Source organism: Abramis brama (genome assembly GCF_963993115.1).
Source record: "Abramis brama genome assembly, chromosome: 14".
Taxonomy (NCBI): Eukaryota; Metazoa; Chordata; class Actinopteri; order Cypriniformes; family Leuciscidae; genus Abramis; species Abramis brama.
This window is the reverse complement of record NC_139976.1, coordinates 17,606,964-17,628,892: the sequence shown is the minus strand read 5'-3', so window position 1 is coordinate 17,628,892 and position 21,929 is coordinate 17,606,964. Positions and strand designations below refer to the sequence as shown.

Here is a 21,929-nt window from a genome sequence, read left to right as displayed (position 1 = left end):
TAATTATCAGACAGCAGTCTAAAAAAAGTATGTATTTATTTATTTTTTATCTGATTTAAAGATTGTCTTTTGTGCAGAAAGAGAAGAGAACATTGCACATTCACATTCCACTGAACATACAGCATATAATTCCTTTCCAGTTATAAAATTCAAGTCATGTGACAGTTGTTCGATAACAACAAATACAGTTTTACCTAAAGAGGTAAGTGATGAAGCGGTCATATAAGACACTTTCACATTTGAATTTGGCTTTGCATTACATTGGACATCCTTCAACTTCATTTCACAGTTGCATCAACCTGAGCTCTGTAAAGCATTGAATTCACAGTATCTCTATTTAATAGATATATAAGTGTTATCCACAGTTGAAAACACTATCATCAGCATTGAAAGACTAAACAACACCATGAACTGTGGAAGCCTGTTTCCACCACAGAATAAAAAATAAAAATAAAAAAGCTGATTCTGACTTTTTTACATCTCGCAATTCTGACATTATAACACACAATTGGGAGATGATGCATGATATAAAGAAGAATAAAATAAAGAATAACATTTTAGCCCATCAGTGCCTAGTAGTCACCCATTACCTATAATCGCTAAAACCACAAAAATTTGGTTTCCTGTTACAGATTATGTTTGTTTCTTTTGTATCTGGGACTCTGATCAACAAAAGTCCTAGTGTTTACTTTCAAGTCTAATAATAGCTTATCATGACAGCTACTGCTAATATAATGTACTATAATAATTACATTTATGATCTCAGGTATAAACAACAATTGCACATCTTAAAGGGACAGTTCACCCGGAAATTATAATTCTGTCATCATTCAGTCATCATCATTTCACATCTCATGTTGTTCAAACCCATAAGACTTGTTCATCTTCGAATCTCAAATGAAGATATTTTTAATGAAACCTGAGAGATTTCTGTCTCTATTTTGAACGTCCGTTCCACCAAAACTTTGACACTAGTTCATAAAGGGATAGTAAATAAATTCATATGAATCGAACTGTTTAATCCAAGTTTTTTGAAGAAACATTTTATATGATTAACAGATTTGATTTAGGCTTTTATTCCCATACAGACATTGATCAATGCATATGCGTAGAGTAAATAAAATATTCGTTAAATAAAGTATCAACTTGCTTGACACCAAAACTCTGGTTCTTGTTTGTCAGTGATGACCGAATTTAAATTTTTGGGTGAACTAACCCCTTAAGCAATTATTATGAATCATAATGTAGTTGTTCTGCAGATACATTCAGCTGTAAAATGTTTCCTATGTTATCAACAGGTCTGATAGATCAGTTCAGTTAAATTCACAAAGGAAGTCTTTTTTTCAAGACTTAATATCTTGGATATCCAATTCTAGGAATTCCTCTGGCCTGTCTTTGTCTTTGGACACTTGCTCCACTGTGGGTTTATTCTGTCCACAATCCCTCCTTGAACACAGATGACCTGTCTTAGCTGGACGTACGAACCCAAGGAAGATGGCACCTAGTCCCATTCCCGCAGCGCAGGAGTAGAATGCAGCACTGTACCTTTGTGTAATATCCACAAGGACACCTAGAATATTTGGGGGCAAATACAGTAAGTTGCTTGTTTAGGTTTGCATTTTATATACACTATTGTTGAAGAGTTTGGGGTCAGTAAGATTTTTTTTGGAGAAATGAATACTTATTCAGCAAGGATGCATTAAATTTATCAAAAGTTGGAAAAAAAACTGCACAACAGTTTTCAACATTGATAATAAGAAATCCAGTTGTTCTTACCTCCTAATGGTGGACCAGCCAGTCCTGCAAAGCTCTGAATACAGACATAGACGCCTACAGCTAAGGGCATCCTCTGGATCCCTACGACATCATCCTCGGCCAACATTGGGATGTGCGTGGATGCAATGTTCCCGAGTAGGAAGCCATAAAGCACACTGCACACTGATAGTCCCCAGAAGCCATTTACCACAGTGAACAACACCAGGACTAAGCACATCAGTGACACGCATACGAGAAGTACATATATCTTCCTGATGTGCCCCCAGTTCAGGACCCATCCGATAGAGAGACGTCCAAAGATCTCAGCGATGGCCATTGTTGACAGCATATAGGCAGCCTTGTCTCTATCGGTACCCAAACTGGCGCTGAGCTCCACCACATACAGCTGTGGGGCAAAAAAGCCCAGTGTTGCAAAGAGACCAAAAGCTGAATAACACAAAAAACTACCTTCTTTTAGCACAGTCAAATCCAAGAGCTTATTTTTACTCATAAAGTCCTGTTGTTTTGGGAGGATCTGAAGTGGTTCAGCTTCTCCCTGTTCCTTCCCAGATTTGAGGTCCCGTTCCAGCTCATCAACTGACTGTACACCTGAATCTCCAGAGCTCACAGAACCTTGCATTTGTTCTTCAGGGAGAGAGGATGTGATTTTCTGCTCAGTTTCTGTTGGAGAAGACTTTGGTTTGATGACTATGGGACGGAGCAGAGCCCCACAGACAATAACGATGCCCTGCAACGTTCCAATCACCACCATTGTGTACCTCCAGCCAATCCAGTTCTTAAGAGCTGTGAACGCTGCAGAAACAAGGAACAATATGAGCGACTCTTCGTAATAACATACATACTTCGACATAATAACACATAATATTTGATGGTATTAGCTTGCAGTTGAGCACGCCTGCCCTCACCTGGAGCAAAAGCAAATATGGCAAATGACTCTCCAGTGGAGGCCATGGCTGTGACCACAGAACGACGCCTGCTGAAGTACTGGGACAAGATTGTGACGGTTGGCAGAAATGTCAAACAGTAACCCAGTCCTACAGAGAGGAAAAGACATCTGAAAATCATTAGATGCTTTCTTTTGCTGATAGCTGGTAAATCAATCTTTTCAATCAAACATATACATTATTAGTTTTTATTGTAAAATGTCTTTATTTACAGACAATTCTGGACAAGTTTAGTTGTACTTATATATTATATACTAATATATTAAATATAAACATCTAACAGATATGAACAGTGTTGGGGGTAACGCATTACAAGTAATGCAAGTTACCTAATAAGATTACTTTTTTCAAGTAACTAGTAATGTAACACATTACTTTTAAATTTACAACAAAATATCTGAGTTTCCAGATAAGGAAATAAGTAACTAGTAGTTCTAGTTACTTATTAAATAAGTAACTAGTTTTTCTTACTTATTTTTTCAAATAAGTAACTAGTAGTTCTAGACTAAAGTGAGCATGCATTTACGCATCTCACTTGCACAAAAACAGATTCAGTATTCCTCAAAATGAATAAAAATAGTGAAATGCAAACTCAGAATAATTTGCAAGCCTGCAATAATTAAATATGTTAAATTATTACACAATAATACTTTATGTATTTAATCTCACTTTATTAACCAATGTATTTACTGCTGACCTTCAATGATCCAATTCAACCATACTAATAAGGAAAAATGACTTTAGATAAACATCACATTTGTGATTCATTTTTATTTATTTTTTGTTGAATAACTTGGATAACACGGCATAACAGTGGAAACTAATTCCATGTTTTCTTATAATATTACCAAGTGACAGCATTTATATTGAAAATAGCGGAGGGCCTAACACAGACCCTTGTGGCACTCCATAATTTACTGAAGTTTTCTTATGCTATCTTATCATATGACAATTTTTTCCCGTTTATCAAAATGGTAACGGTCTGATAGGAATGATCTAAACCACCTTAATGTCTGTCCCTGAATACCAGGGACAGGCATTAAGGTTGTTTAGATCATTCCTAGTTTCCACTGTTATGCCGTGTTATCCAAGTTGACAGAGTATGTTAAATATTGGATGACCAGTAATTTTCTTTTATTAAATTCAGATAAGACTAAGGTATTACTTATTGGACCAAAAACCTGCATTTTGCATTTAGAAGGATGTACTGTTACTTCATCCTCCGTAGTAAAAGACCTGGGTGTTATATTAGACAGCAACTTGTCTTTCGAAAATCATATTTAATATATTACAAAAACAGCCTTAGAAACCTCAGAAACATTGCTAAACTATGGAACATGCAATCTGTTTCTGATACAGAAAGTCTTCTGTGTCACATGATTCTTCAGAAATCATTCTAATATGTTGATTAGGTGCTCATAAAATATTCCTTATTATCAATGTTGAAACCGGGCTGTGCTGCTTAATATTTTTGTGGAAACTGATACATTTTTCCCATGGTTCTTTAATGAATAGAAAGTTCAAGAGAACAGCATTTATTTGAAATAAATATCTTTTGCAACATTATGAAGTATACAGTACTTTTTACTCTTACTTTTGTTCAGTCTAATGCATCCTTGGTGAATAAAAATAGGCCTATTAATTTATTTTTTAAAAATCATGCTGACCCTAAACTTTTGAACGATAGTGTATGTATAGTGCAAGGCTCTACCTACCAGTCACAATCCCAATACTGATGTACATCTGATTGATGGAGCTGGTGAATGCAGTTGAGATTGTGCCCAGAGATATGAGAAATCCACCAAACATCACAACTGGCTGGAAGCCGAATCGATTACTCAGCACTGATGATAAAGGAGCTGAAGGGGCATAGACATGGATGCCAAAGTCACAGAAATGAACACATACTGTATAAAGAGTCAACATGCAGCTAAGCGGAGTTCTAAAATTTAAAGCAAAAGTGACAGTTTTTACCTGTGAAAGTCATAACAAAGACACATATTGAAATGATCCATGATACTCGACTGTTGCTCTCCCCAAAATCACTCATTAGGTCCTTGAGGAAAATCCCAAAACTTTTGATAACCCCATAAGTGAACATCTCCACCAGGAAAAAGGCCACAGCCACAATCCAACCCCAACCACCATCTGGGACCTCTGAGTACACTTTAGAGCCAAGGCAACCTTTCAGTCGGAAAATCCACTGTGCCATTTTGACCTATGACCTGTGAATGTGACAAAGACAAATGTTAACTATATTAAGTTTATAAGTCTATCAACTTTTACAGCCACTCACATCCATCAGTAAAATGTATTTAAACACATCTATCATCATTCATAAAGAGACATGTCCACAATGCAACCAAGCAATATATGGAAAAACTTAACTTAAATGTACATGGTTGATAATTCTATGAACAACTTTTATATTTAATTTAAATTTCAAACAACTGCTAAATCTAAAAATTCGAATACTAAAAAATTCTATAGTATACAAATAATAAGCTACTATGTGCTATTATGTTAAAGACATACCTGTTACTTGTAACCATGTTGCATCTAAATTGTATTAATTTTTGAATTTGATGTTTATTGATGTTTAGATGTTTATTAAATGTTATTGGTAGAAAATGGCACAATCGCACAAATCAGTTTGACACTGTAGATCCACATTTAGGTAACGGGGTTTAAAAATGCATCACATACAAAAATGAATTGAAAATAAAAAACAGATCATATAAATTTATGTTGACCTCCTGTGGTAGGTGAAACATTTTTATCAAGTGGTGCCAAATGACTAGCCTGGTCCTACCAGACTCTCATACATTTCATTTGTACAGAGAGTCTGGCCACTCCCCATTGACAAGCGTTAACTTCCTTGAAGGCGGGTTCTCTGTTGAAGTTTAAAACTATTGGATCTGCCCAGAGCCACTCTGGATCTGCCATAACCAATCGCTAACGTCATAATTCTCAGCCACTCCCTCTGTTCGCTGATTGGACCGGTTAAAAATTGGCCGGAGAAAACCTGCGAATATACCGCAAACCCAGACAACTTACTGAAGGAAAATGAAAATTGAACGGGAGTACGTAGGATGGTGGAGCCAGGCTACCAAATGACATCCTGCTCACCCTCTCTAGACGTAGGCCTAATGGGTGGAGCTTTACCTAATTTAGGCTAGATCATGGGTAGGGTTAGGGCGTGGCTAGACCTTCAATTTACAGACCATGTCTTAAAAAAGAACAAAACTTTGTGAAAAGCGGCGAACAGTGGGTGCTTAGTTCTCAAATGGAAGGCTGCGTCCTATAAGGCAGCAATGATGGCAGCTACCACGTCATCAAGCACCGCTGAAAGGCCATCTCAGTTTGAAGGAACCTTGGAAGGCAGCCTTTGTTTCGCGTCCTTCATTCAGTTCATTTTGAAGGATGCATCAAGAGTATCCTTCACTTCCTTCAATCACCCACAATCCTTTGCACACATTCCAATTCACAAAAAAGAACTGATGGACAACTAGTCAGTACTATTCATTACAAAATGTGCATTATGAAATGTAAGACAAAATATTATGTTTTTGGAGATGAAGGCATAAACGTTATATTTTGTTTGGGTGTAAATTAATTATTAGGCTTCTAACACTAAACTGCCAATAATGTAGGCCACTAGGAGACCACTGACGATTGCAATAATAGAAAGCCAATTGATATAAAGGTTTTTGATGCAAAGTATTTTTGTGTCGTGAGTCCGTGGTGGCGGAAACATTTGTGACGTAGCCGTGCACACTTAATAGACCGTCTCATTCTAGTGTTTAGTGCTGAGAAGGACTCTATAGCCTCCAAGCCTCCGAAGGACTGGACTAGGACACACTAAGAACTAAGAACTAATGACTAAGAACACACACACCCTCACTAGTCTCTAGGATGCTGCAGCCTTCCGTTTGAGTGGCACCAGTGTTGCCAGATTGGAAATATCCAAGTATCGTACCAGAAGCTCAAAATTATCGTATTTGGAAGAAAATTATAGTACACGAGTCAAACGTACAGAATACAGCAATTTATAGACCAACAACTTTTTGACACAACCTGAAAATTACTTTATTGCTAAACTATCGACTTGAAAAGAAAACTGACCTAAAGCGCTGTGGCAGGTAAGCAGGCCTATGTTAACTTTTTTTTATTTTTTTTTTTACTTTTTTCTTCTTCTTGCAAAACATACAGAGATGACATAATGATATACAACATTGTATACAATATACACAAAGAACATCAAATTGTGCTCATGAGAGAGTCATTCTCCATGATGATTGGCCGAGAAGACATTAGATGGAAGACAAGTAACACCACCACATTCAGGAAACCTCTTTGGGAGAGCTTGGGTTGTTATCTTTCTCACTTTATCAAATGTGATTTAAACTTTTCATTGAAGGATATATTTCTCTATTTTTTCTGGGAGTGACTATGCTATTGATAGTGTTGTTAATTTCTTTGTGTTGCATTGTAAATTTTTTATTCACAAACACAAAGACTTTGCCTAGATTTGACGTCTTTATTGCTGAGATTTCCCTTATTGTAAAATCTCTTAAACTCATTGATAACAGTAAGAACAACAAGTTTCTTAAGAACTATGTACGTTTTTTTCTTACTGGTTGAGGAGTCAGTTATTGTTTTTATTTATTTATTTTTTGTTTATTTATTTATTTATTTTTTATTAATGTATTCAATGCAGTGCTGTTTCTTCTTTGTAAAATAGTTAATAAAAAACAAAAACAAAAAAAAACACCACGTTCACGTTCTCCTCACAATCATTCCGGTAGACGTAGAATCCACAGCTAGATCAATGAGTATAGAATCCCTATGATTACATCGACCATCATTTGAAATGTCACACAATTCTGAAATGATCGTTCATTATGGGATTTTTTTCATTATTTATCGTACATCGTACAGAGGTCAAAATGATCGTAGCCTACATCTGGCAACACTGAGTGGCACCCAGTGGGAACGCTGTAGCGTTTCCAGAGGGATGTTACCTCACGAGAGGGGCGGCGAGACTCGAGTGTTAACAAACTGATGCGCTTTAGGCAGCAGAACAACGTTTGAAAAACTTTCAATGAAGTCATCGCTCAGCATTAGGTAAGGTGAGCCTTAATGAGTCTCATAATATTATATTAAGTCATAATATAGCTTTCTATGCAGTTTAAAGCTCAAGTTTGTATTTCTTAGTCTTTCTTTCCAATGTTGTTACAGCTAAGTTAATACTAGACCGCTAAACTTCCTCAACAACGTTACCGCTGTAACTCCTGTGTGGTATTATATTGTCCCAAATAAACATTTATTAAACATATATTAAGTATAATTAATTTAAAAATTATTATTTCATGTTTGAGCACGTCTGTTTGTTTTTCCTAAATCACTTTGCACGTTATCAACAGTAAGGTGAGTTAGCATATTTTTTCCCCCCCGAATCATCTTCCACCAGCTTCTCCGTTAGATTCTCCTGCATGTTTTCTCAGCTCCTTGTCACGTGGTCGTTTCTATGATAAAGAACACATACGTGTGTCCTAGTGTCTTCCTGCGTATATTCTTGTGTGGGGCACTTAACTGACCAATGTCAATAGGAGTTTAGTAGAAGGATTCACTCAACCATTGATATAACATTTAACAACCAAAACAAGAAAGAGTACTCACCTGTTCCTATGAGAGAGGGGAATGTTGCTGATCTTCTGCTGTGCTGTGGTGTGTCCACTGCCAAGAGTGAGTCCATGTGGTGCTCTCACTGCCTCAAACACTGAGCTCCTCTATGGTGGGAGGTTACAGCTGTTGAGTAAGTTGAGGATTGGTTTACAATCAATGTTGAATGAAACGCCACACCAGCAACCCCCCCTTTCCCTTGAGTTGGAATGTCAAAGGAACATGCTGTGTGCCTCTGTCTCTTCTTCCCCACTATAGTGTAAAGTCGGAACTGCATGAGTAACTGTTCTGAACGATTTAAAAGGACTTTTGTATTAGGTAAAGTTTGTTACATAAGCCAATAAGATCTGCTCAAACCCGACCGTGAAAAGACTCTCCGCAGAGACATCCAGAGGGCTTTATGCTGTGAAAAAGTGGCAACCTCTAATTGCTACATTAAAGAGCTATTTCTGCCTAATTTACCCCTTAAAAACTAATTTTGTTGGTATAACTTTATTTAAGTTGATTCAGTGATGTTAAACAATATATAATATTTTTGACTTGAATAAAACTAGGTAATTTAGATGTTACTTTTTTATAGTGTACTGTTAGTTTGACTACTAGGCTATATCATTAATACAATTAAATGGATGTACATTTATGTGATTCAAGGGTCTCTGCCAGTTAGAGAAACACTTAGGCTAGTGCATAGAAAGATAGAGCATGGTACATTACACATTCTATCAGACACTTAAAATATCAATCATATAGTACCTTATTAATGTATTTACATACTTTATGATTTTTTTTTACATGGCAACGCCATTAAAATAACTATTAATGATGTATCATATATATCTACATGACATACAGTGAGGAAAATAAGTATTTGAACACCCTGCTATTTTGCAAGTTCTCCCAATTAGAAATCATGGAGGGGTCTGAAATTGTCATCGTAGGTGCATGTCCACTGTGAGAGACATAATCTAAAAAAAAAAAAATCCAGAAATCACAATGTATGATTTTTTAACTATTTATTTGTATGATACAGCTGCAAAGAAGTATTTGAACACCTGAGAAAATCAATGTTAATATTTGGTACAGTAGCCTTTGTTTGCAATTACAGAGGTCAAACGTTTCCTGTAGTTTTTCACCAGGTTTGCACACACTGCAGGAGGGATTTTGGCCCACTCCTCCACACAGATCTTCTCTAGATCAGTCAGGTTTCTGGGCTGTCGCTGAGAAACACGGAGTTTGAGCTCCCTCCAAAGATTCTCTATTGGGTTTAGGTCTGGAGACTGGCTAGGCCACGCCAGAACCTTGATATGCTTCTTACAGAGCCACTCCTTGGTTATCCTGGCTGTGTGCTTCGGGTCATTGTCATGTTGGAAGACCCAGCCTCGACCCATCTTCAATGCTCTAACTGAGGGAAGGAGGTTGTTCCCCAAAATCTCGCAATACATGGCCCCAGTCATCCTCTCCTTAATACAGTGCAGTCGCCCTGTCCCATGTGCAGAAAAACACCCCCAAAGCATGATGCTACCACCCCCATGCTTCACAGTAGGGATGGTGTTCTTGGGATGGTACTCATCATTCTTCTTCCTCTAAACACGTTTAGTGGAATTATGACCAAAAAGTTCTATTTTGGTCTCATCTGACCACATAACTTTCTCCCATGACTCCTCTGGATCATCCAAATGGTCATTGGCAAACTTAAGACGGGCCTTGACATGTGCTGGTTTAAGCAGGGGAACCTTCCGTGCCATGCATGATTTTAAACCATGACGTCTTAGTGTATTACCAACAGTAACCTTGGAAACGGTGGTCCCAGCTCTTTTCAGGTCATTGACCAGCTCCTCCCGTGTAGTTCTGGGCTGATTTCTCACCTTTCTTAGGATCATTGAGACCCCACGAGGTGAGATCTTGCATGGAGCCCCAGTCCGAGGGAGATTGACAGTCATGTTTAGCTTCTTCCATTTTCTAATAATTGCTCCAACAGTGGACCTTTTTTCACCAAGCTGCTTGGTAATTTCCCCGTAGCCCTTTCCAGCCTTGTGGAGGTGTACAACTTTGTCTCTAGTGTCTTTGGACAGCTCTTTGGTCTTGGCCATGTTAGTAGTTGGATTCTTACTGATTGTATGGGGTGGACAGGTGTCTTTATGCAGCTAACGACCTCAAACAGGTGCATCTAATTTAGGATAATAAATGGAGTGGAGGTGGACATTTTAAAGGCAGACTAACAGGTCTTTGAGGGTCAGAATTCTAGCTGATAGACAGGTGTTCAAATACTTATTTGCAGCTGTATCATACAAATAAATAGTTAAAAAATCATATATTGTGATTTCTGGATTTTTTTTTTTAGATTATGTCTCTCACAGTGGACATGCACCTACGATGACAATTTCAGACCCCTCCATGATTTCCAAGTGGGAGAACTTGCAAAATAGCAGGGTGTTCAAAGGGTGTTTTGCTGGACAGGTGGGTAAATTATTTTGAGATCATATGGTATCCCTGCTGACCATTGTAATTTTAGTATCATTGATACTTAAGTTTTTATTTTTAATTTTAGTTCTTTTTTGTAATTTTTATTATAATTTTCAAAAATATATCGTTTTTATAATTTTTGTATTTCAGTTTTAGTTTTAGCTATTTTAGTACATCAGATTTAACGAAATGAAAATAAGAAATTGTGCTTTGGCAACAAGCTGAAATAAAATAAAAACATTTTTTTAAGTATTTTATTTCAGTTAATGTTTATTTTATTTCAACTAATGATATATATATATATATATATATATATATATATAGTTTAAATTTTTTTCACTATTATAACCCTGCCACAGAACCCCTCTCGGACTGGCCTGATTCATTAAACACGTTGTGTTTTATACTACTTTTTTTTATTAGAATTTGAAGTAGCAATCAGAGTATTAGTTTTTCTCTGCCAAATATATCATTATTTAAATGACTGTTTAATTTTTTTTTAATTTTTTTTTTAGATTTGGCATTTAAAAATGGCACAGTTTGGATTATGTGCACTGCTCCTGTTCTTTGGACTGGTTCATCATATCAAAAGCCATATTAGAAAGGAGGACAAAACTGGTGAGAAGGAACGACCCAATTTCATCATTATCTTAGCCGATGACATTGGGTGGGGGGACCTCTGGGTGAACAGGCCTGATAACTTCACACCAACACCCTGGCTGGACTCATTAATGCTGAAGGGCAAAAGGTAGTGTTGTTATTATAATTTGGCTATGCATGCCTCAGTTTTGTGTCTGATTATGTCTAATTATGGGTGCTTATGATTTGAAGATTCACAGACTTCCACTCTCCTGCCTCCACATGCTCACCGTCACGCGCTGCCCTCTTGACCGGCAGACACGGGCTGCGCAATGGGGTCACTCATAATTTTGCAGTGCGGTCAGTCGCGGGACTGCCACTCAATGAGACAACATTTGCTCAGCTCCTGCATGAGGCAGGTTATTATACAGCGATGATCGGTAAGTACAGAAACTCTGAGAACATGCCGAGAATAACATTATTAATGTCCTGGGAGCAATGAACTCTACACTGTGCTGAGATTAGTTCCTGATTAACAAATTTGCATTGTAGCCATGGCAACTAATAAGCCTTCCGAGCTGAACTCATATGTTGTAATATTTCTTTTCCATTTATTTATAGTGCTTATATCAGGGCTCGAAATAAGGCTCGATCAGGGCTCGAACTTCAAAAAGTTAGGAGCACCAGCAAAAATTAAGGACCCAGAGAGTATATTCAACTACACCGTATTGTTATTTCTGTGTTACAAATATTTTTACTATCACAGAAGAACTTGAATTGGAACCAGAATTAAAGATTATAGTTTGGATATAAACACTGACGTCTACACAAGCGATCAAAATAGAGAAAAGCACCTTTTGAAAGTAACATGGAGCTTCAGATAACAATTGTATCGATTACATTGTTACTCCACTAGGTGCCGACAAGAGACTTAAAGGTGCTCTAAGCGATGTCACACGTTTTTTAGGCCAAAACATTTTTTGTCACATCCAACAAACATCTCCTCACTATCCGCTAGCTGCCTGTCCCCTGAACACACTGTAAAAAAATGCAGTCTCTGTAGACAGCCCAGGCTCCACAAACGGCAAGAAAAACAAACTGGCCCAGCCTGGACCACGAAACATAACAAACAGTGTTCCAGCCAATAACCGACAAGAATGATTTGGGGCTGGGTGTTGGGGGGTTAGTGCGCGTGCACATGAAGGGGGGTGTGGTGAGTGGAGGAGAGAGAAGCATGAAGAGAGAAGTTATCTAGAGGAGAGATGTCCTAACAACGACTAACGTTAAAATTGTATATTCTTGAGAATTTTGATATGGCCGACACACGACCAAAGAGACGACATTTCGATGAACAAATAGCAACAAATAGGGAAAAGGATAAGGAATGCGAAGTCCCGAATTTACATCGGAAAAGCGTTCAAAAGGTGGCGAGAACTCCGCCGGCAGAAGGGCTTCCGATCTGATATTCAGGTGGTTCTGTTTTTGCTGGACAGGTGGGTAAATCCAGTTTGTTTTTTCTAAATGGTTCATGACTGTTTCAGGAAGCACAGAAGGGAGGGGGAGGGGACGGGATGAGGAGGAGGAGGAGGGAGGGTCGAGCTAGCCTCCGTTTTGTTTGACAATACTTCGAACGTCAACAAGAAGTGACGTCACCCAACATCGCTTAGAGCACCTGTATTTGTTATTGAATCATTCATTCTAGAGATTCGTTCAAAAAACGTTGATTCATCCATTAACGAAACAAGCAAAGTATTTATTATGATATTAATCATTTATTGCTATATAATACTAAATAAGCTATGTATTAATATTAATAAAAAAATGTAAAAAAAAAAACATCCTCACCATCAGCATTGGCGTGTTCCACCTCTTTAGGTGACGGCTTACAAAAGAAAGCTGTCAGCGTTCGTTTCCTCTTCTCTCCTAGAGCCGTTCACACCAAACGCGTTTTTCAGGTTCGTGTCAGTCAAGTAAACGTCAAATCAGCCTTTTATTAACCAATCTAAAATCTGCTTTGAAGTTAAGAACGTAAGGATGAAGTTTGATTGGTTATGTAACGCTGGATAGAATGATGGTCCGGCCACCGCGTATCAGCGCACATAAGGTACACACTGCAGTAATTTGCTAACGTTTTCTAGAGAAATGAAAACAAGTCGCACCACAACCATTATTTGCACTCGCACATATGCACCCAAATATATTTTTAGGCTGCACAGATTAAATATCAGGAGCATATGCAACCAAATGGTCACAATTTCGAGCCTTCTAATATAATTTATTGCTTTTAAAACAGGAAAATGGCACCTTGGACACAATGGTTCCTACAATCCTGTTCATAGAGGTACAATTTTGTTCCTTTTTTATTCAATTTTAATCTGTTTTAATTATGCATGATATTTTTAAAGATGAATTACTGTTAAATAAAAATGTATTAATAAACAATATATATAATATATATATGTATACATTTGAATATATATATGTACATTCATACAGTGCCTTGTGAAAGTCATTTTTTCACATTTTGTTATGTTGCTGCCTTATGTTAAACTACTTTAAATTACTTTTTGTTCACATCAATCTACACTCCATACACCATTATGACAAAGCAAAAAAATTGATTTGTGACAACTTTGCAAATTTATTAAAAATAAAAAACTGAAATTATTACATTGCATGGTATTCATACCCTTTTCTGGGCCCAGTGTTGGGTATAATGCAATTATAATTGAATTACAGTTACTCATACTTATAGTAAATACTGTATAGACAGTAGAACAATTCTATATAAAACAATAGTAGATTTAACATCAAAATTTTACATCTAATGTTAAAATGTATGTTTATAATGTAACCTCCCTTTAAATACTTTTGTCAGTTCAATAATAATTTATGCAATTTTATATTATTTATTTGAAAGAATTAAAAGAGCAGTTTCATGTCTATCCTTGTATTGTTCAACTGGTCGAGGTTGATATGGAATTTAGAAAGTAATAAGTAATGCAATACTTTTTAGAGAGAGTAGTTAGTATAGTAATCTAATTACACTGTTGAAGATTTAATTAGTAGCAAGTAATTAATTACTTCTTTAGGGTAACTTACCCAGCACTGTCTGGGACACTTGAAATTTCGCTTGTAGATGTTACTACACTTCGAGTGGAGTTAAAGTAACCTGTGGCAAATTCAAATGAATGGGTATGATTTGGAAAGGCAAACACCAATAAACACCTTTCTCAATAAACGGTCTAACAGCTGAAAATGCATATTAGAGCAAAATTGTGTCAATACACAGATCTGGGGAAGACTACAAAAAAATTCAGCTGTATTGAAGGTTCACAGAAGCATGTAGCCTTCATAATCCTTAATGGAAGAAGTTTGGAACAAAGACGCATGAAAACACACTTGGAATTTGCAGAAAAGCACTTAAAGGACTCTTTTAGACTGTGAGAAACAACATTCTCTGGTCTGATGAACCTCAGTTCCAAGCATCATGTATGGAGGGAACCATGCACACTGCTCATCTCCTGTACGATCAGGACAGACAGGGCAGAAGGTTCACCTTACAACAGGACAATGACCCTAAGCACACAGCTAAGACAATGTAAGAGTGGCTTATGGACAACTCGGTGAATGTCCTTGAGTAGCCTAGCCAGAGCCTGTGCTTGAACCCAATCGCACATCTCTGGAGAAACCCGGTGGTCCCCGTCCAACCTGACAGAGCTTGAGAGAATCTGAGGAGAAGAATAGCAGAAAATCACCAAATGCAGATGTGCAAAGCTTGTCGCATCATACCCAAAAAAAACTTTAAAGACTTTAAAGGTTGTAAAGGTGCTTCAACTAAGCACTGAGTTAAGGATACAAATACTTATGCAATGTAGGCTATTTATTTCAGTTTTTGTGACTAAGTTGTCACAAATTAGTTTTTTGCTTTGTCATAATGGTGTATGGAGTGTAGATTGATGTGAAAAAAAAAAGTTATTTAAAGTAGTTTAACATAAGGCAGCAACATAACAAAATGTGAAAAAAAAAAGAAAGGCACTGTATGCATGTATGTGTGTGCGTTTGTACATATATTTTTATAACATTTCTTGACATGAATTTGATATGTAATTTTTTTTTCATTTATTCATTTATTTTGAGTTAATTCATGAGGATATGCTTACTTTTGTGTGTTCACACTACAGGTTTTGACTATTACTTCGGTATTCCTTATAGTAATGACATGGGCTGCACTGATGAACCAGGCCTCGACCTTCCCAGCTGCCCTCCCTGCGTCCTTAATCAGTATACTACTAGGTGTGTGTTACTTTCCAGGTCATCATTAAGTCAAAACACACATCAGACGCCATATAGCCTGAGGTTTTTTATAGGCCTATGTCTCGTGCTTTACTGAAATATGTCAAATGTTCACTCGTCAGGAAGCATGAAGGATGCTACACTCAAGTGGCACTACCTCTGTTTGAAAATGAGACGATAATTGAACAACCTTTGGATACATGGAGCCTTAAAGACCGATATGCCAGAGTGGCAGTCAAGCAGATATTTACAGCCAGGTATGTTCACACTCTGACTCCAATTCTATACAGAAAGTCATATATTTCTGATTTGGATAGCAACCTGAGCTCATTTCCACAGTGGTTTGACTTCCTGGCAAATTGCGCTTTTTATAATGAGTTTTACTTTCTATTCTATTCTGTACTATTATTATTGTTATTAAAGGTTATTAAACCTCTTGAACTTCTTGGTAAAACATGTTAATTAAAAAGGTCTTGTACAGGTTTTAGGCTCAGCACTTATGGTGAAACAAAAAAAACATTCTTGATTAAAAACGGATTATAAAAACTTTTGCTACTCACAGGGGCAACTGTTTCTGGACTTTGATCAGTCAATATAAGGTCTGGTCTGTAAACAAGTTTGCTAGGCAGGGGAAGTTGCATTGTTGACCTTTGACACAGTCCAAGGATAGATTATCATCTGTTGGGGTGCGCGCAGCCAAGTCTCATTTATTTATCATTTCAGCTGTGCACTTGCACAGAGAATCGAGACCTGTAACTGTTTTAACCTCTTAAGGCCCAAGCTGTTTTTTTACATGCATTTTTTATTTCTCTTTGCTATTTGGGCTTATTGGAACCTAATTAGAATAAAAACTAAGTATCATCTTTTGATATGATGTACTTTTAGAGAAAAATGATGTCCACATACGTGGACTCATGGTCCGAATTTCCATAAAACACAATAAAGTCACCTTTGTGTAATAGAATGAAAAACTCTTTATTTCTGCCTTGAACACAGCAATTTTTTTCCTGACTGCTTTTTAATATGGAGGAACCAAGGAACATGGATTACAGGAACAACAGAACATCGTCTGAGTGTGTTTGTGTGAGTGTGTGTGTGTGTGTGTGAGTGTGTGTGTGTGTCCTAGTCCTCTCCTCGGCCTCACGCTTCCTCTGAGCCTCTGCAAACTACAGGAACAACAGAACATCATCTGAGTGTGTGTGTGTGTGTGTTTGTGTGTGTGTGTGTGTGTGTGTGCGTGTGTGTGTGTGAGTGAGAGTGTCCTCCTCCTCTCCTCGGCCTCACGCTTCCTCTGAGCCTCTGCAAACTACAGGAACAACAGAACATCATCTGAGTGTGTGTGTGTGTGTGTGTGAGTGAGTGTGTGTGTGTCCTCCTCTCCTCGGCCTCACGCTTCCTCTGAGCCTCTGCAAACTACAGGAACAACAGAACATCATCTGAGTGTGTGAGTGTGTGTGTGAGTGAGTTGAGTGTGTGTGTGTGTGTGTGTGTGTGTGTCCTCCTCCTCTCCTCTCCTCGACCTCACGCTTCCTCTGAGCCTCCGCAAACTACAGGAACAACAGAACATCATCTGAGTGTGTGTGAGTGAGTGTGTGAGTGAGAGAGAGAGAGTGTGTGTCAGTGTGTGTGTGTGTGTGTGTGTGTCCTCCTACTCTCCTCGGCCTCACGCTTCCTCTGAGCCTCCGCACACTACAGGAACAGCAGAACATCATCTGAGTGTGTGTGTGTGTGTGTGAGAGTGAGTGAGTGTGTGTGTGAGTGAGTGAGTGAGAGCTTTTTAGCTGCATCAGAGCTTGCTTTTTCCCATTTTATGTGTGTGCATCTTTACTAGCATATTAGCTGTTTTGAGGAGGTTCAGTCCATAAGTACACGTATGTGTACTTCATGTTTAGCGACCTACAAAGTTGCTAGTTTTACACTTTTTTTTTCAAATTTGCATGTCATGACAAATATACAAGGCTTTTATAAATATCTAAATCAGAATAAGCCATGAAATATAACAGAACTTCTTAACTGGTCGACGTTTGTGTATGGAGCTACCACTAGCATCTTCCCTTGTGTTCGCCGCCATTTTGAATTTTGACCGTAGTGTGTTTTTAATTTCTGACACCACCAGATGGCAGTGTAAGTACCCCCATACATGTCCATAACAGTGAACACAATTGTGGACATAAGAGCTAAAATGTGCTGTCCACGTATGTGGCCACTAGGCCCTAAGAGGTTTAAGTCAATATCACTTAGTAAAATAAATTTTATTGATAATAAATGATATTGACAATTTAACAGTGGTATTAAATTATTAATGTTTTTAAATACATTTAAGTGAGCAATGGATGATGAGAGACTGTAAAAAATAAATTAGCATGCACAAATAAATGTACAGTAGAAACTGATACAATAAACAGTTCACATGTTTGGGGTCAGTAAGATTTTTTTAAAGGAATTAATAATTTTATTCAACAAGGATGCATCCAATTGATAAAAAGTGAGAGTAAAGTCATTTATGATATTACAAAATTGTGAGCTTTCTATTCATCAAAGAAAAAAAATACATTACGATTTTCACAAAAATATTATAATGATTTTAAAGGATTATGGAATGTGACAGGCTGGTGTAATTTTGCTAAGAATTCAGCTTTGCCATCATAGGAATAAATTACATTTTAGAATATATTAATATAAGAAAACATCTATTTTAAACTGTAATATTATTTCACAATATTATTATTTTTACTGTATTTCTGATCAAATAAATGCAACTCTAATATCAGCTGATAAGCTTAAGGGTATCACTAAATTGTGCCTCTGTAACAAAATTTGTCTTCTGTTACTGTACAATTTGGATAATATTATTTGTTTTGTGTTAATGTGTCTGTAGCATTTCTAAGCAGCAGCCGTTCCTGCTGTATGTGGCTCTTGCTCACATGCACGTCCCACTGTTCCATAACACCTTCCTAAACGTTACAACGCAAGATCCTTACACAGCCAGCCTCAGTGACATGGACTCATTGGTGGGGACAATCATGCAGGCGGTCAGCACTGAGCAGCTGGAAAACACATTGATATGGTTCACTGGTGAGTTATTTTGCACATATTTCACTCAGTGTGTTCAGTGGGATTAGTCGCTTTCCTAAAGGCTCTGTTTGCAAATTTATGAAATGCATCCATTTCTAATAAGGTGACAATGGCCCGTGGGAGCAGAAATGCCAGTTTGCTGGGCATGTTGGGCCTTTTGTTGGAAAATGGCAGACGAGCAGAGGTAATGCAGAAGCTGCCATATATAAAAAAGTATCTCTCGATGTATTTATTAAAAACAAATGGCTTTTTATGGTTTTGTAAGGTGTCATACCTTTAACTTATCATAAATAGCAGATATTCAAATGAAACGAACATACAAGAGTTTTCTGTGAGTGCAGAATTCATACTTGTCTTCAGTTGTTTTAGATAACAAACACACTAATTGAATTATCATGTTATAGTCTGTTTTCATTCTTTTGAGCAGGTGGTGGCTCAGCCAAGAGAACCGCATGGGAAGGAGGTCATAGAGTTCCCACAGTGGTCACATGGCCTAAAAAGATCAAACCCAACAGCACCAGCAGCGCCCTGCTGAGGTACTGGAAGATTATGAACGTTGTGTAACATGATTGTGTTTGTTTTCACCATATGATGATTAGCTTTTAATCCTTAGTGGTCTGGATATCTTCCCAACCATCCTCTCCCTGGCTGGTGTGAAACCACCTTCGGATCGACGCTATGACGGCATTGATATAACATACATTCTGCTCAACGACTCTGACGAAGGGCATAGGGTACAGGCAGTTTGGATGACACACTACTTACTTTACAGACCAAAACTAAACAAAACTTGTGAAATTTGCTCTCTCTGGCTTTTTTAAAATAAACTCTTGTTCCCATTATCAGAGTCTCATGCATCCAAACAGCGGCGCTGCAGGACAGTTCGGGGACCTTCAAACCGTCAGGCTGAAACATCACAAGGCTTTTTACATCACAGGTCTCTATTTCTTGAGAGGAAAAAAAGAAAGAATCAATTTATTAATTCATAATTATTATTATTTTTTTACACATTCTTATCTTAAACAAATTAATTTATTCTTAAAAATGTAGTTAAATATTAAGTATTTCTCAATCTCATTATCTCAATCTCAAGTAAAATAAACTAATACATTTTAAATTGATAAATAAATAGACATTTTTAAAGTATTTCATTTGTATAAAAATTCTGTTTTGTGATTTATTAATTTATTGCTTACTGTTACATTTTTAAATTGATAAACAGATATAAACTTTTTATTTAATGTTTTAAAATAATAAATTATTTTTTTTAAATTGATAAGTAGATAGTTTCAAACTCTAATCATTTGAAAAATGCAATTAAATGTAACATTAAAATAACAAATTAATAAGTTACATTTTAAAATTGCTAAATATAAACAGACATATTTTAAACATATTTCATTCATGTTTAAAAATGTAGTTAAATGTAACAGTGAAAAAATAAATCACATTTTGATAAATAAATGGATAAATAAGACATTTTAAACAGTTTGTTTACAATTTATATATTTAAAATGTAGTTAAATGTAAGTTAAATATTAAATGAGCAAATATCATTTCTTTAAAATAACTATTTAAATGATTTTTTTTCCTTTGTTCCGTTAATATACTGGTATTGGTTGGTATAGTGGTTCTAATGTTCTCCCTCAGGTGGATCAGTGGCGTGTGGTGGAGGGAGTGGACAGCAGCAGTATCACGACCCCCCTCTGATATTTGACCTCTCTCAGGACGAGGCAGAAGAGACCCCTCTGAACCCCGAGAGTGAAGAGTACAGATCTGTCCTGAAGGAAGTGGAGAGAGAGAGGGAGGCTCTGCTATGGGACATCGCCACAGACAGGGTATCTTCGGCTGACTACACCATGATTCCGTCTGCAGTCCCCTGCTGTCAGCCAAACCACCCTGCCTGCCGATGTCACAGTCTCAAATGAGGTCAGTTGACTCAGCCTTGAACTCAGCACTGTTTGTTAGTGTGTTAGTTCCTATCAACATATTGAAAGCACTGTCATTTTATACACTGAGAAGAGCATAGTTCAAATATTGAGTGCAATTTCCCAGAAAACCACACTACTTTACTAAGAATATGCTGATGTGTAAAGTTAAGTCTGCGGAACAGGAAACTAGATGTGCAAGATGTTTTAATACTTTTGTATCCTGCTGTTTCATGATGAGCTAGACCAGGGATTTTCAAATCAGGGTCTGGGGTCCCCTGGGGGCCTGTAAGGGGGCACTTGGGGGTCCTTTTTAACACAGAGACTGATTTTGAGTACTGTTTGATTGTGCTTTCTAAAAACTGGTCAGAAATCAAGCTCTATTTTTCAGCAGTAAGAAATGATCTTTTGTAATTTTATTTTATTTTATTTATGCATCTTACATTCATTAATTTGTTTAATTTGATCATATGATTTTTATATAAATGACTTTAAAGATATATAACATAGAAACATTTACATTAAGTATCATAAATTGCGTAACAGCTGGCTTTCCCTTTCCCTAGTTTGATATCATGTCTCCATCTTGTGGTAATACTGTTGCCATAACTGTGACCGCATAACTTAAATTAATATTTAAGAAAGTAATATGGTATTGTTTTGTTGATTACTTTGAAAATATATTAACTCTGTCACTTGATTGATAGCACCACCACAAACAAATCCATTAATCATATTCCCAGGATTACTGACAAAAAAAAAAAAAAAAAATGTATTTGAAATAAAACATTGACCCACTGTATCCAATTCATGCTTTCACATAATTTCACATAAAAGTACTGTACTAATTTTGTATTTTGCAAGGCATCTTTTAAGGCTGGAATACACTACATGACTTTTAAAACACTAGTCATCATTCATTTGGCACCTGTGTAAATGGTTACAGAGGAAAAACTAAACAAGTGAGGATCTCACACTACCTGACTTTCAAGTCATTACAAACAGAACAAACTAATGGAGAAACATGCCTTGTTGCTATACGAGACGCTTGACAAATGAAAACAATGTGTTCTAAAATCGGCTCGAAAGATCTAACATGTTTGATATCCTCCAAATGGATGGAATCAAACTTTGAAGTTTTGAAAACTTTGAACTCATACATTACAAAATTTTTCTAGCATCA

General features: G+C 36.9%; 2 protein-coding genes across 3 annotated transcripts in view; one reads left to right on the top strand and one right to left on the bottom strand.

Moving 5' to 3' along the window:
* Positions 1 to 20: 20 nt before the first annotated feature.
* Positions 21 to 8,680, bottom strand: slc16a6a (solute carrier family 16 member 6a). The gene is made up of 6 exons (XM_084135826.1): positions 8,403 to 8,680; positions 4,695 to 4,945; positions 4,436 to 4,579; positions 2,682 to 2,810; positions 1,777 to 2,568; positions 21 to 1,570 (listed from the first exon to the last, which is right to left on the bottom strand). Exons 2-6 carry the CDS (start codon positions 4,930 to 4,932, stop codon positions 1,344 to 1,346), a joined length of 1,530 nt encoding a protein of 509 aa, XP_083991952.1. The 5' UTR covers positions 4,933 to 4,945; positions 8,403 to 8,680; the 3' UTR covers positions 21 to 1,343.
* Positions 7,734 to 21,929, top strand: part of arsg (arylsulfatase G) — a 25,836-nt gene continuing 11,640 nt past the window's right edge. The window contains exons 1-13 of one of the 2 annotated variants that reach the window (XM_084135823.1): positions 7,752 to 7,847; positions 10,747 to 10,862; positions 11,384 to 11,616; positions 11,700 to 11,887; positions 13,741 to 13,788; positions 15,632 to 15,743; positions 15,866 to 16,000; positions 18,622 to 18,818; positions 18,922 to 19,002; positions 19,246 to 19,354; positions 19,432 to 19,552; positions 19,665 to 19,755; positions 20,469 to 20,747. In XM_084135823.1, coding sequence (XP_083991949.1) covers positions 10,779 to 10,862; positions 11,384 to 11,616; positions 11,700 to 11,887; positions 13,741 to 13,788; positions 15,632 to 15,743; positions 15,866 to 16,000; positions 18,622 to 18,818; positions 18,922 to 19,002; positions 19,246 to 19,354; positions 19,432 to 19,552; positions 19,665 to 19,755; positions 20,469 to 20,746 — 1,677 coding nt within the window. In that variant the 5' untranslated portion in view covers positions 7,752 to 7,847; positions 10,747 to 10,778 and the 3' untranslated portion in view covers position 20,747. Of the gene's footprint in view, positions 7,848 to 10,746; positions 10,863 to 11,383; positions 11,617 to 11,699; positions 11,888 to 13,740; positions 13,789 to 15,631; positions 15,744 to 15,865; positions 16,001 to 18,621; positions 18,819 to 18,921; positions 19,003 to 19,245; positions 19,355 to 19,431; positions 19,553 to 19,664; positions 19,756 to 20,468; positions 21,552 to 21,929 lie in introns of those variants that run through there. The other variant, XM_084135824.1, reaches the window with a different exon arrangement.

Coding starts and splice junctions, on each gene's coding strand:
- slc16a6a (XM_084135826.1), bottom strand. CDS start 4,932: ATGGCACAGTGGATTTTCCGACTGAAAGGTTGCCTTGGCTCTAAAGTG. Junction 4,580..4,694: donor CTTTGTTATGACTTTCACAG/GTAAAAACTGTC, acceptor ATGCCCCTTCAG/CTCCTTTATCATCAGTGCTG. Junction 2,569..2,681: donor CATATTTGCTTTTGCTCCAG/GTGAGGGCAGGC, acceptor TTGTTTCTGCAG/CGTTCACAGCTCTTAAGAAC.